Here is a 12,461-nt window from a genome sequence, read left to right on the forward strand (position 1 = left end):
ATATATATATATATATATATATATATATAAATTATATAATATTAAATCACAAAAAATATTATTACACAGTCATTAAATTGGTCAAAAACTGTGGGAATGTGGTCTATGAAAACTCATGTGGAAGGAGTTTTTTTTTATTGTATATATACACTCTGAAATGGTTACTGAAAGAGGTTTGAGTTGGTTCTGGTCAAAAGTAGGGCTGGGACAATAAATCGATGCATCGCGAATCGAGAAATGATTCTGCATTGCTTCTGAGATTTTCCGAAGGCATCACGATTCTCTCTTGAATCGAGTGCTTCAGAAATAGCCGTATTCTGCTTGCTTCCAGTTCCAGTTCCTTACACACGCACCATTTAAACCTAAAATAATCATTCATAAAGTTCGAAAAGGTTGAAGCGAATTACAAGGATATTCACAGTGGGCTGTGTTTACATTAATCCCGCATCATAAAAGCATAAAAGCCGATGTGCAAGTACATTTAACCACTTATGGCGCTTTTCCACTGCATGGTACGACTCGGCTCGGTACGGCACGGCACGGTTCGGCTCGGCACGGTTTGCGTTTCCACTGCAATTCAGTACCGCTTTAGAGTGGGCGGGATTATTCACACATCGTTATAGTTGCGCCGCCTCTACTACCACGACTCCTAAAAAACTTTTTTATTCCGCGTCGCCCCATCAAGCTCTCGCTGGATCCGCTCCTCTGCTATCAACGAGAGGAACGTCTGTTCTTCCGCAACAGACAACAAAACCTTTTGGTTGTTAAAAAAGGTGCGCTTGTTCAAAACGGTGGCGTTCGATCCTTCGTTGGCTGTGCTGATTTAAATCTAGCGGTTCTGTTGTGTCGCAAGTTCAGTGACGCAGGTAGTGATGATTCTCTCCGGCCAATCCGTGATCAGCAGGGTTTACACGTCACGTTTTGGTAACGGTACGTGTCACTTGGAACCCCAACCGAGGTGGTACTAAAAAAAGTACCAGGTACTGTACCCAGTGGAAACCCCCCAAAAGTGAATCATACCGAGCCGTACCGTGCCATGCAGTGGAAAAGCACCAATACATTACTCAGCCGAATGCACAAGCGCTCTTCTTCGTGAGCATTTGAGTGTAACTAACCTAGAGCGCCATCTGCTGTTAAAAACTAAGCTCAGAATCTATTCGAGAGAGAATCACGATGCATTCCGAAAAGAATCGATCCACGAAACGCGATGCACCGATTTATTGTCCCAGCCCTAGTAGAAAGTAAATTAATTCATGAACACCCTAATTCTTCTAAGTTGCCTCCAAATCGTTCAGCCCAAATACTCAAATAAATAAATACATACATAATTCTGAGTAAAAATTAGGCTACTTTTCAGCTGGTTTAGAAAATAATTTTTTTTTTCTTTGCAGATGTACTTCCTACCAAAATCATTCCACTAACTCTAAAATTATCATTTCTTTCCTAATATAGCTATTCAAGTCATCTGGTAAAAATGTCTTAATTTTTTTTAGAACAGTATATAAATTGCAAAAAAAAATTTTTGCAATGTCGGTTTTTTGTTTTCCAATATTGTGCAGCCCTACTTTTATTTATGCAAGGATGCATTTACGGGGGAAGTCGTGGCCTAATGATTAGAGAGTCGGACTCGTAAACCCAAAGGTTGCGGATTCGAGTCTCGTACCAGCAGGGATTGTAGGTGGGGGGAGTGAATGTACAGCGCTCTCTTCCACCTTCAATACCACGACTGAGGTGCCCTTGAGCAAGGCACCGAACCCCCAACTGCTCCCCGGGCGCCGCAGCATAAATGACTGCCCACTGCTCCGGGTGTGTGTTCACGGTGTGTGTGTGTGTGTGTGTGTGCGCACTTTGGATGGGATAAATGCAGAGCACTAATTCCTAGTATGGGTAACCACACTTGGCCACATGTCATGTCACTTTCATTAAATAGAACCAAAAAAAAATCTGAAATACAATATTTTTTAACAATATTCACCAAAAAATCTGAAAACAGACAGTGCGAAGATGTGACGCTGCTGATTTCAAACAGGCAAAATATTTGTTGGTTTATCAATTGCTGCCCTTGTCATTCCTCACATTCAAGGACAGAAGCCTGTGGATGGATGAACTTTCTGAATCACACCGGCCTGTATAAAGGTGAATGGCAGAGGTTATTACATCTCAAGTGTATGAAGCTGGACTCACCGTGGACGGTGAACACATTGAAGTGCTGTGCTCCCTGCCGTGAGGTCTCTCTCTTCCCTGCTCCCTTGATGAAGGGCAGCGTCGGCAGACTCGGCCTCCTCTGGTCCCCAACTAACTTCACTGGCTGCTGCCCCATAAGGGCAGAAGGCCAGGCGGCGGCCGGACACACAGCGGATGAGGATCACACTCCAGCAGCTGGAGACGAGCGGGACGTTACTGAAGACGGCAAGACGGGGACAGTCCAGTCTGCTCTTCTGTGCGGGTCATGCATCGACTGCTGGATGACTGATTTCAGAGCAGATCACTGCATTAAAAGCTCAAACTGCATACAAGCAGATGTAAAAGAGCAGTGTGTTTGCAATGCACTGTGGGATTAAGAGCAATGTCATTCTCACACAACAGAAAGCGATGAGGACGATACGTCCGTTTCTAGGGTCAGAGTCAATGCACGAGGATGCTCCGATCACCCTCACTGAAATCTCCAGCGCGCGCACGCTAAACCATCACCAGTGTCGAGCTGTCAATCACAGTGACGTCACATTAATATGAACGTCTCCAGTTACAAGCTACTGACACATCAGACATGTCAATAATTAGTCCGCACGTCCTGATGTGCGCTAAACTGCAGTCAAGCCGGAATCAGTTATCACTGGAACAAGTCTTACAGTCCAACAAACGCTCGAACTTTCGAAAGCCGATGTGTATGTCGGGTAGTGATTGCTAGACGAGTCTGTGTCAGTATCAGTCAGTACTTGTTCTTACATCTGCTTCATCTGCTTCATCCGCAAACGGCTAAATCGTCGTCACTGACGTAAATAGCTCGAAGCTAAACGCCTTCAGAAGGAGTTCAGGTAAGTTTATTAAACACGAGTAATAATAGCTGCGGAATAGAGTCATATAACTGTCTGAGCTCTCACAGAAACACTCAAACGCACATCCGCGCAGTTTTACCCTGATTTAACTCTCGGTTCGGGCTATTTTGATTTGTAGAGTTGAGTTGGAGTTTGTTTGAGTTGTAGTTGTTAAAGTCTCTCGTCACTTCCGCGTGTGTCTCTCTCTCTCGCGCGCGCCGTCTTTACGTCTCTCCTGTCGGGCTCGTTTCCTCACCGAACATCCGCTGGACTCTTCCGCAATCTTTTAATGTCGATTCTTGTCATGTTTCATAACTTTCAGCACTTTTCTTGGAGTCGTTCGTCGTCGCAGGGACCGCCATATTCGCGCACGCGAGCTGCGCTCGTGACGTCACACACCTCGCTCTTCCGCCAACAATCGCTTCAGTTCCCTCAAAAAGGCATTAACATGTTTAAAATATTATTACATTATTTTCAGTGCCCGTTACTAATTAATGTCACACTTTGTATAGCACTGACTGTCTTATGCTATGCTCTGTTTGTTATTTGTTCTATTTTCATTCATTAAAAAAAAAAAAAAATCGCTTCAAATCCGTGTATCATTCGATCATTCGTTTTTTGATTTAATATTGAAAGTTTTTTCATTTTTTTTGTTTTTTTTTCCAAAAAACGAGAATTCAGTTTAAATGTTCGTTTTTCGTTCATGGCTGGAAAAAGGAATAAACAGCTTGAATATTCGATTTCTACATGTGGGCGGGGATTAAACGCCCCTTTCTGCTGATTGGTGCCATCATCAGTTCTTCTGCAGTATCATGCAGCAGAATAATAGTCCTCCGCTGCTGCAGTTGTATGGATTCTTAACACATTTGATCAATTTAATATTTTTCTCATCAAACAGACTAATGAATAGCTGGACACAACTCATACCGGGGCAGAGTCTAGACAGGTCTTTCTTCTGTGTAGACCAGCGGTTCTTAAAGTGATAGGGGGTCCGAGATTTGATCTTCGGCTGACCAATCAGCAGAAAGGGGTGTTTAATCCCCGCCCACATGTAGAAATCGAATATTCAAGGTGTTTATTCATTTTTCCAGCCATGAACGAAAAACGAAAATTTAAGCTGAATTCTTGTTTTTCGTTTTTTGGATAAAAGCGAAAAAAACAAAAAAGGAGCCGTTTTCTCATTTTTCTACTTTCAATATTAAATCAAAAAACGAATGATCGAATGATACACGGATTGCTTCAAATCAAAATCAGGGTAGCCCTGTCTAGACTCTGCCCCGGTATGAGTTGTGTCCAGCTATTCATTAGATGTAGTTGCAATAAATGTGTTAAGAATCCATACATCTGCAGCAGTGGAGGACTATTAATCTGCTGCTTGATACTGCAGAAGAACTGATTACGGCACGGTTTGATCTTCGGCTGACCAATCAGCAGAAAGGGGTGTTTAATCCCCGCCCACATGTAGAAATCGAATATTCAAGGTGTTTATTCATTTTTCCAGCCATGAACGAAAAACGAAAATTTAAGCTGAATTCTTGTTTTTCGTTTTTTGGATAAAAGCGAAAAAAACAAAAAAGGAGCCGTTTTCTCATTTTTCTACTTTCAATATTAAATCAAAAAACGAATGATCGAATGATACACGGATTGCTTCAAATCAAAATCAGGGTATCTTCCGTCCAATCCATTTTTGTTTTAATATTGAAATCTGAAAAATGAAAAACGGGCACATATTTCGTTTTTCAATTATTCAAACAAAACGAAAAATCAAGAATCCGGCTTAATTTTTCGTATATTATTCTAATTTATTTAATGTAAGAATTTAACATAAAAAATGACATATAAAAGGTAAAAAAATTTAATTAAATAAATAATAAACTGAAAATCAGTTGCCCCTTATGTGAAAGTTAATTTCTGATACTACTGACACTGGCTTATTGTTCGAAGTGTTATTTCAGGGTTTGGATATGTTCTTATAACTCAAACGAGTTCACCTGGACGGAAGATACCCTGATTGCTTCAGTTCCCTTTTTTGTTTTCTGTTTTTTTTTTCTTTAAGTATTATTGATTTTTTTTCTCTATGTAATGTAAACCCATTCCTTTAATTGAGTTATCTTTTTGGATGTCTTGTTAAAGTTGTAAATGTTGCATGTTATGTCTTCAATGTCTAATAAAAAAAAATAAAATAAAAAAATAAAATCGCTTCAGTTCCCACTTTAACTACTTAATTATAACTAAAAAATATTAATACCAAAAAAAAGTGTCAAATTTGTGAAACTGTATAATGATCTGCTGAATGATACATAATACTTGATTTACTACCTCTGTATTTTTAGTTTTATCTATGTATTCTTGTTTATTTTTTATTATTAATATTATTTTTCTCTCTTCTTTGTCTTCCTATATAATTTCTGTATTCATAATGTCATCCAATGTTACATTAATTGTTAAGTGTTTATACTTGCAATAAAAAAATTTAAAAATCGCTTCAGTTCCCACTTTAACTACTTAATTATAACTAAAAAATATTAATACCAAAAAAAAGTGTCAAATTTGTGAAACTGTATAATGATCTGCTGAATGGTACATAATACTTGATTTACTACCTCTGTATTTTTAGTTTTATCTATGTATTCTTGTTTATTTTTTATTATTATTATTATTTTTCTCTCTTCTTTGTCTTCCTATATAATTTCTGTATTCATAATGTCATCCAATGTTACATTAATTGTTAAGTGTTTATACTTGCAATAAAAAAATTTAAAAATCGCTTCAGTTCCCAAGACAATGGTTTAGCAGAGGTATTATATGAATATGATTGATAATTATGGGAATCTTTTAACTAATGAACAATTCATGCGGACCCACAGTTGTCCTGTCCAATTTAAGGAACTGAATTCTGTTATTAAAGCTATTCCTCTTACCCTTGTTCAGCTTGTTAAAAGTCTATAACTCTATAATAATGGCAAAACCAAAACATTAAATGGTGCTGAGCTGACTGATTAAAAAAAATGCAATAAGAAACATATTTGTACTATTTTTCAAAAACCAAATAAAATATCACTTTTCAAAATCAAAACTTTTTTTGGAACTCTATTATATTGTATTAATAATAAAACTATGTAAGTTACCTGCACATACAATTGTCAATTTATATATTGTTATTCCTTATTTACTTTTTTTTTTTTCTTCTTCTTTCTTCTGTCGCGTTTAGCTTCTGTCACGAAAACAAATTCCTCGTATGTGAAAACAAAAAGCTCATTCTGATTCTGATTCTAAGTACCTTTCAAAATTAATTTCAAGATACTCTGATATTAATGCTTTATGTTCCTTTTGTAAACGTGAGAGAGAGCTGGTGACTCATTTTTTCTTTGAATGCAAAATTGTCCAAAATGTTTGGAAGGAATTGGCTAATTTTATTTTTAATTTAGTAAAGGTTTTTACATGAAAAGATATTATTGTGTATTATGAAAACAAAACTAGAAAAGGTCTTGAATACATTGTTCATTTATTTATATTGCTGGCAAAATGTTATATACATAAGCAAAAATATTGAATGCACATACAATTGTCAATTTATATATTGTTATTCCTTATTTATTTTTTCTTCTTCTTCTTTTATTATCTGTGTTTTTGTTCTGTCGCGTTTAGCTTCTGTCACGAAAACAAATTCCTCGTATGTGAAAACAAAAAGCTCATTCTGATTCTGATTCTAAGTACCTTTCAAAATTAATTTCAAGATACTCTGATATTAATGCTTTATGTTCCTTTTGTAAACGTGAGAGAGAGCTGGTGACTCATTTTTTCTTTGAATGCAAAATTGTCCAAAATGTTTGGAAGGAATTGGCTAATTTTATTTTTAATTTAGTAAAGGTTTTTACATGAAAAGATATTATTGTGTATTATGAAAACAAAACTAGAAAAGGTCTTGAATACATTGTTCATTTATTTATATTGCTGGCAAAATGTTATATACATAAGCAAAAATATTGAAATTCATCCCCATTGTTTATGTTGTTTATTGTTGAATCTGATTGTTTTATGTCTTCTTTGAAATTGTTTAATTAAATGTCATTAGTTAAAAATATTATGATAGTATTTTCGGATCTCCTGTTACTTTGTTCGGTATTGTTTCTCCCTTCAATTAAAAACAAATCGCTTCAGTTCCTAAATTAAAAGCAATAAAACAATGGCTTTGGCACTTCCTGTTGTTGTTGTTTTTTAATTATTATTGTTGTTTTTTCAAGCACTCAATTAAAATAAATGGCTTCAGTTCCTTGATATTTTTAATACCCGATTGTAATTGTGTTTCTTATTTTTATATTTCTACTTGCCCTGGCACATTTTATTTATTTATATTTTACTTATTTTGTCATATTTTTCTTTCTCTTTCCTTGATTTTTGGATTATACACACTTAATTGTATATTTTTGCAATTGAAAAAAAAATCACTTCAGTTCCTTCAACAATAACTAAAACAACTTTTAGCTGGAAAAATAAGAAAGTTGCAAATGTGTTAATTATTATTATTATTATTATATTTTGGTTGTTCATCCCAATCCCTCCCAGGCTATATTTGTAGATCTTTAAAAACAATAATAAAATCAATTTCTTCCTCAAAGCTCATCAATATCAGATTTCTTATAATTATGTATTTTGATTTTTGTCCTCAATCAAGCAAATTCGCTTTTGCTGTTTTAAACCGTGTGCTACGACTAAAAGTCGAATAACACGTTTTTTTTTAAGTTGATGATAACGTAATTGGCCATCTACTTCATAAACACGTTATTAAATGTTGCAAAATCATTCCGCTACTGCCTTAACTGTCACCGTCCCACCTGTGGGACGTTTGGTGCTCTTTTATTTGTTGTCTTTTTTCTCTATCAAATCTTTTAGTAATCATCATAAATCATATATCATTTGAAAGCTTAGAAGCCCAAGATTCATCCTGTGAAAACCATTTCAAAATCAGACATTGCGTTACCATGGAAATGGTACTTTAAAATATTTTGCCGGTCTCCTCCCCCTTAGTGGGCAGTGTCAAGTGTCATATTACAAAATTAATTACGGTCTTTTAAAATCAAAACGTTTTACAATCTTGACAAAAAACATATCATTGGAAAGGTCAGAGTCTCAGGATTCCATATTTGTTGGTATTTTGAGATAGAAGTAATATTGACAGAGCAATCTAGACATTTGTGACAGAGAAATGCATTTAAAAAAATCAATGGCACCCGGTGGCTGTTTGTGGTATAACGCCCTAAATAAAATCTCACAGGAACCTCAATTTTTTTCATATCAACTTCAAATTTGGAACATAACTTATTTAGACACAAGGCTATAATTTTATACCAATTTTAGAGTAAAACCTGATATGTAAAATATTTATATATAAAATAAATATAGTGCATTTTCTTTACAGTAAATTGAAACTACTATAACTTTTTGATAGTTAAATTTTTTGAAAAAAATTCCACTTTCGTGATAATTTGCTGATTTTCTTCTTTAAAAAGACCAACCTTATGTCTGTATTGCAAAGTGTTCATAAATTACAACAATTCAAGTTTGGATAGTGCACCTGCATGCCTATTTTAAAAAATGGGGGGTGACAGTTAAGGGGTTTAATGTGTTTGTATGGGAACTATTAGCTTGCGATACTGCAGCACAAGAACGAACCACAGCGACTCGCTCTCAATTATTAACTTAAGCAAAGTGTCTGAAATTGATAAATGACACGTGCAAATTCATCACTAATTCAACTGCACGAACACAATCTTTCATTACAGATTTTAACAATGATAAGAAGTGCTATAAGATCAAATTTGTGTTAAAGGAATAGTTCACACAAAAATGAAAATAGCTGAAAATAACCCTTACTCCAGTGGAAGAGGTCCATCGCCTCTCTCACATTAAAATCCACCCTTCTTTCATTTGTTTAGAACGGTTTCGGCTTGTAAACGGTACTTGATCTGTGCATATTTCTCTCCTGATTGTATTGTTCGCATGAGAAGCAATAAACGGCACTTGTTTTCTGACAAATTCATTTATTCCAACATTTGAAATGATGAGGGTTTACATGGAAGTCAGTGGTTTATCCTTCATGCTCAACTAGGCGCTGCCTTGTTTCCGAAATGACACGTGCAAATTCATCACTAATTCAACTGCACGAACACAATCTTTCATTACAGATTTGAACAATGATAAGAAGTGCTATAAGATCAAATTTGTGTTAAAGGAATAGTTCACACAAAAATGAAAATAGCTGAAAATAACCCTTACTCCAGTGGAAGAGGTCCATCGCCTCTCTCACATTAAAATCCACCCTTCTTTCATTTGTTTAGAACGGTTTCGGCTTGTAAACGGTACTTGATCTGTGCATATTTCTCTCCTGATTGTATTGTTCGCATGAGAAGCAATAAACGGCACTTGTTTTCTGACAAATTCATTTATTCCAACATTTGAAATGATGAGGGTTTACATGGAAGTCAGTGGTTTATCCTTCATGCTCAACTAGGCGCTGCCTTGTTTCCAGAATGATCTCCTCCATGATTTCTGGCTTCAGGATATCTTTAATCTACAAGGAAGCAAAGCGAGAGATGCAATGCTTGACGCTTCATGAACATGCATGTACAGCTCAATAAGACATTTTGTGATGAGAGATCCTAATCAATAATACCTGCTGCGGAAGAGACGCTTCGTAGCAGTAAAGCACGCTTGTGTCGTACAGCAAAACCTTATGAGCCGCAAGAGCCAACAAACAGTTCCTGAGCCTGGAAATCACCTCCCGATCGGACAAAGACACGGGCTGAGAGAGAGAAATTATGTGTTTAGGGACTCGTCTCTGTATTATTAGTGCGACTTCGTGAGCAGCAGCAGAAGTCTGACCTCCATGCTGGTGTAATATCCTCCGGCCTCCTCGTCCTGCTGTCCCGGTGTGGGATACAGCCACACATAGCCGTTGTTGCCCAGTATTATGGAGGCGCCGCATGGCAGGTTGTGGAAATGAGTCTTCTGTCTCTTCACTATCGACGGTGACACGAACACCAGCACACCCTGACCCAGCTGTCAGAACAAACACAGCATCGTTCACGCTCATCTCATAACGCTCTGTTTTAATACAGTGATGTGCGTCATTCTCACCTTGCCGTATTTTAAACTGCGTGTGTGCAGAGAGAGAGCGCCATCTGAGAAGATTGACTGAACCTCTGCCTTTGAAAGGGGTTAAGGAACACAGCTGCAAGTAATTATAATAATAACAATAAGAAGAAATCTGATCTAAACGAGATGCTGATGCACTCCAACTCTTTGAAGTCAAGATAATAAGAGTCACAACCTACTGCACTTCCCCAATCAGACAAGACATTCAATGCATGATGAGAATCGAATGATAACTAAAGAAATCTTTCGATTTGGAGATCGAGAGACGGAACAAGAATCACATTTTGATGCAAGAAATTGTATTGCTTTGGAAAAACAGTAGTGTTATTTTAGGATTACTTAAATACTATAACCAGGGATTGAAATTAACTTTTTTACTCACCAGACAATACATTTTTAAGTTACCGGCCATTCATAACTTCTACTAGCCAAAATAAAAAAAACGAAATAAACCAACAGCTTGAGGCCGTCTACATGACAAAGCGACTGTTGCAAATCATTTTGTGTCGGTACTAAGGGTGTGCGATATTGACAAAAAATAATATCTCAATATTTTCTGGGATTTTATTGATAAAGATAATGAGACAATATTTTGCTGAGTGTGTTATTGTGCTGATATCTTAAGGATTACCGTGGACAGCTGACTCTTAAAGTTTTTGATATTCTTCATATTCTGTGTGGTAAGTTGACAGCCGTGATAGAAATTAATCTTTTCCAAAAAGTTTAGATTGATTTTTACCTTTTATGGGCATTTCTACCTTTATAAATCCATTTTTACTAAAAGTGTGCATCATCTTTTGAGTCAAATTCTTACATTTAATCAGGCAATTATAACAATACTACATTTAGGCTGTTACTAAACAAATGAAATCAATATCAATAAAATGCATCTTTGCAGAAGTTGAATATGAAGTGGCATTTAGATGTGTTTACACTTGTTAATGCAGCTTAGAGGGACATGGGATGCTTTAACCTGCAGTTACAAATGCATAAATAATCTTTTGATATTTTAAACATGAAATGTTGAATAGTGATATTTCATAACAAACAACGTCATGTTGCTCAGAGATGCAGAACAGTACTGTGGCTGTGTTTGGAATGTTTTTTTGTTGGCGAAATAGCACAGAAATAGCGCAAAAACAGCCAATATGGTGTCTAAAACGTAAGTCTCTTGATATTAACTTATTTATTGAACTGTTGTATAAAATCAATGTAACCATGCTGGTTTTTTATTTATTTATTTTTTTTAAACGGCACTCTTCGTGTGATATTAACTATATGAATTGATATAAATATATACATTTTCCAACCCCCTTATCTTGAATTATGTGATCATTCGTAATGCATATTAATATTTACACTCTTGTTTTCGGAAGTCAGTCGCTAGTTCCGCCTTCTCGATGACATCACGCGCGTCGTTAAAGATGGCACGCGATGAATGGTCGGGAAGCAACATGTAGTCTGACATGTTTCTTGTCCATGCCACGACAAGATTTTAGGAGTCAAAATTGTGTAATCTGACACAGTGACCGACAAAAATATCGTGTAGTCTGAACTCGGCATAAATTTCAGTATTTTTGTAGTGTGATTTAGTCCTCTTTTAGTATTTCTATTCAGCTTCATTTTTATTTCTGTTTTACTAATTTTATTATATGCTTGTCATTTTTATTAGTTTTTGTTTTCAAATTTTCTATTTAGCTTTATTTTATTTCGGTCTCATTTTAGTTTAACTTAAGTACACTGAACAAAATTATAAACGCAACACTTTTGTTTTTGCCCCCATTTCTCATGAGCTGAACTCAAAGATCTAAGACTTTTTCTATGCACACAAAAGGCCTATTTCTCTCAAATATTGTTCACAAATCTGTCTAAATCTGTGTTAGTGAGCACTTCTCCTTCGCCGAGATAATCCATCCACCTCACAGGTGTGGCATATCAAGATGCTGATTAGACAGCATGATTATTTCACAGGTGTGCCTTAGGCTGGCCACAATAAAAGGCCACTCTAAAATGTGCAGTTTTACTGTATTGGGAGGTCCGAAAACCAGTTAGTATCTGGTGTGACCATCATTTGCCTCACGCAGTGCAACACACCTCCTTCGCATAGAGTTGATCGGGTTGTTGATTGTGGCCTGTGGAATGTTGGTCCACTCCTCTTCAATGGCGGTGCGAAGTTGCTGGATATTGGCAGGAACTCGAACACGCTGTCGTATACGCCGATCCAAAGCATCCCGAACATGCTCAATGGGTGACATGTCCGGTGAGTATGCT

The 12,461-nt window shown here is 36.4% G+C and overlaps 2 protein-coding genes across 3 annotated transcripts in view; both read right to left on the minus strand.

Annotated features, from left to right (window-relative positions):
* Nucleotides 1-3,443, minus strand: part of abl1 (c-abl oncogene 1, non-receptor tyrosine kinase) — a 45,825-nt gene extending 42,382 nt beyond the window's left edge. The window contains exons 1-2 of one of the 2 annotated variants that reach the window (XM_016289135.1): nt 2,404-3,443; nt 2,185-2,325 (exon numbers count right to left, since the gene is read on the minus strand). In XM_016289135.1, coding sequence (XP_016144621.1) covers nt 2,185-2,325; nt 2,404-2,455 — 193 coding nt within the window. In that variant the 5' untranslated portion in view covers nt 2,456-3,443. Of the gene's footprint in view, nt 1-2,184 lie in introns of both variants that reach the window. The other variant, XM_016289136.1, reaches the window with a different exon arrangement.
* A 6,018-nt stretch (nt 3,444-9,461) lies between these two features.
* Nucleotides 9,462-12,461, minus strand: part of exosc2 (exosome component 2) — a 4,105-nt gene continuing 1,105 nt past the window's right edge. Inside the window, exons 2-6 of the mRNA XM_016289160.1 lie at nt 10,329-10,335; nt 10,173-10,241; nt 9,918-10,094; nt 9,709-9,837; nt 9,462-9,606 (exon numbers count right to left, since the gene is read on the minus strand). Of these exons, the coding sequence (XP_016144646.1) occupies nt 9,526-9,606; nt 9,709-9,837; nt 9,918-10,094; nt 10,173-10,241; nt 10,329-10,335 (463 nt within the window). The 3' untranslated portion in view covers nt 9,462-9,525. The remainder of the gene's footprint in view (nt 9,607-9,708; nt 9,838-9,917; nt 10,095-10,172; nt 10,242-10,328; nt 10,336-12,461) is intronic.

The sequence above is a fragment of the Sinocyclocheilus grahami genome, unplaced genomic scaffold, assembly GCF_001515645.1.
Source record: "Sinocyclocheilus grahami isolate Dianchi unplaced genomic scaffold, SAMN03320097.WGS_v1.1 scaffold241.1, whole genome shotgun sequence".
Lineage (NCBI taxonomy): Eukaryota > Metazoa > Chordata > Actinopteri > Cypriniformes > Cyprinidae > Sinocyclocheilus > Sinocyclocheilus grahami.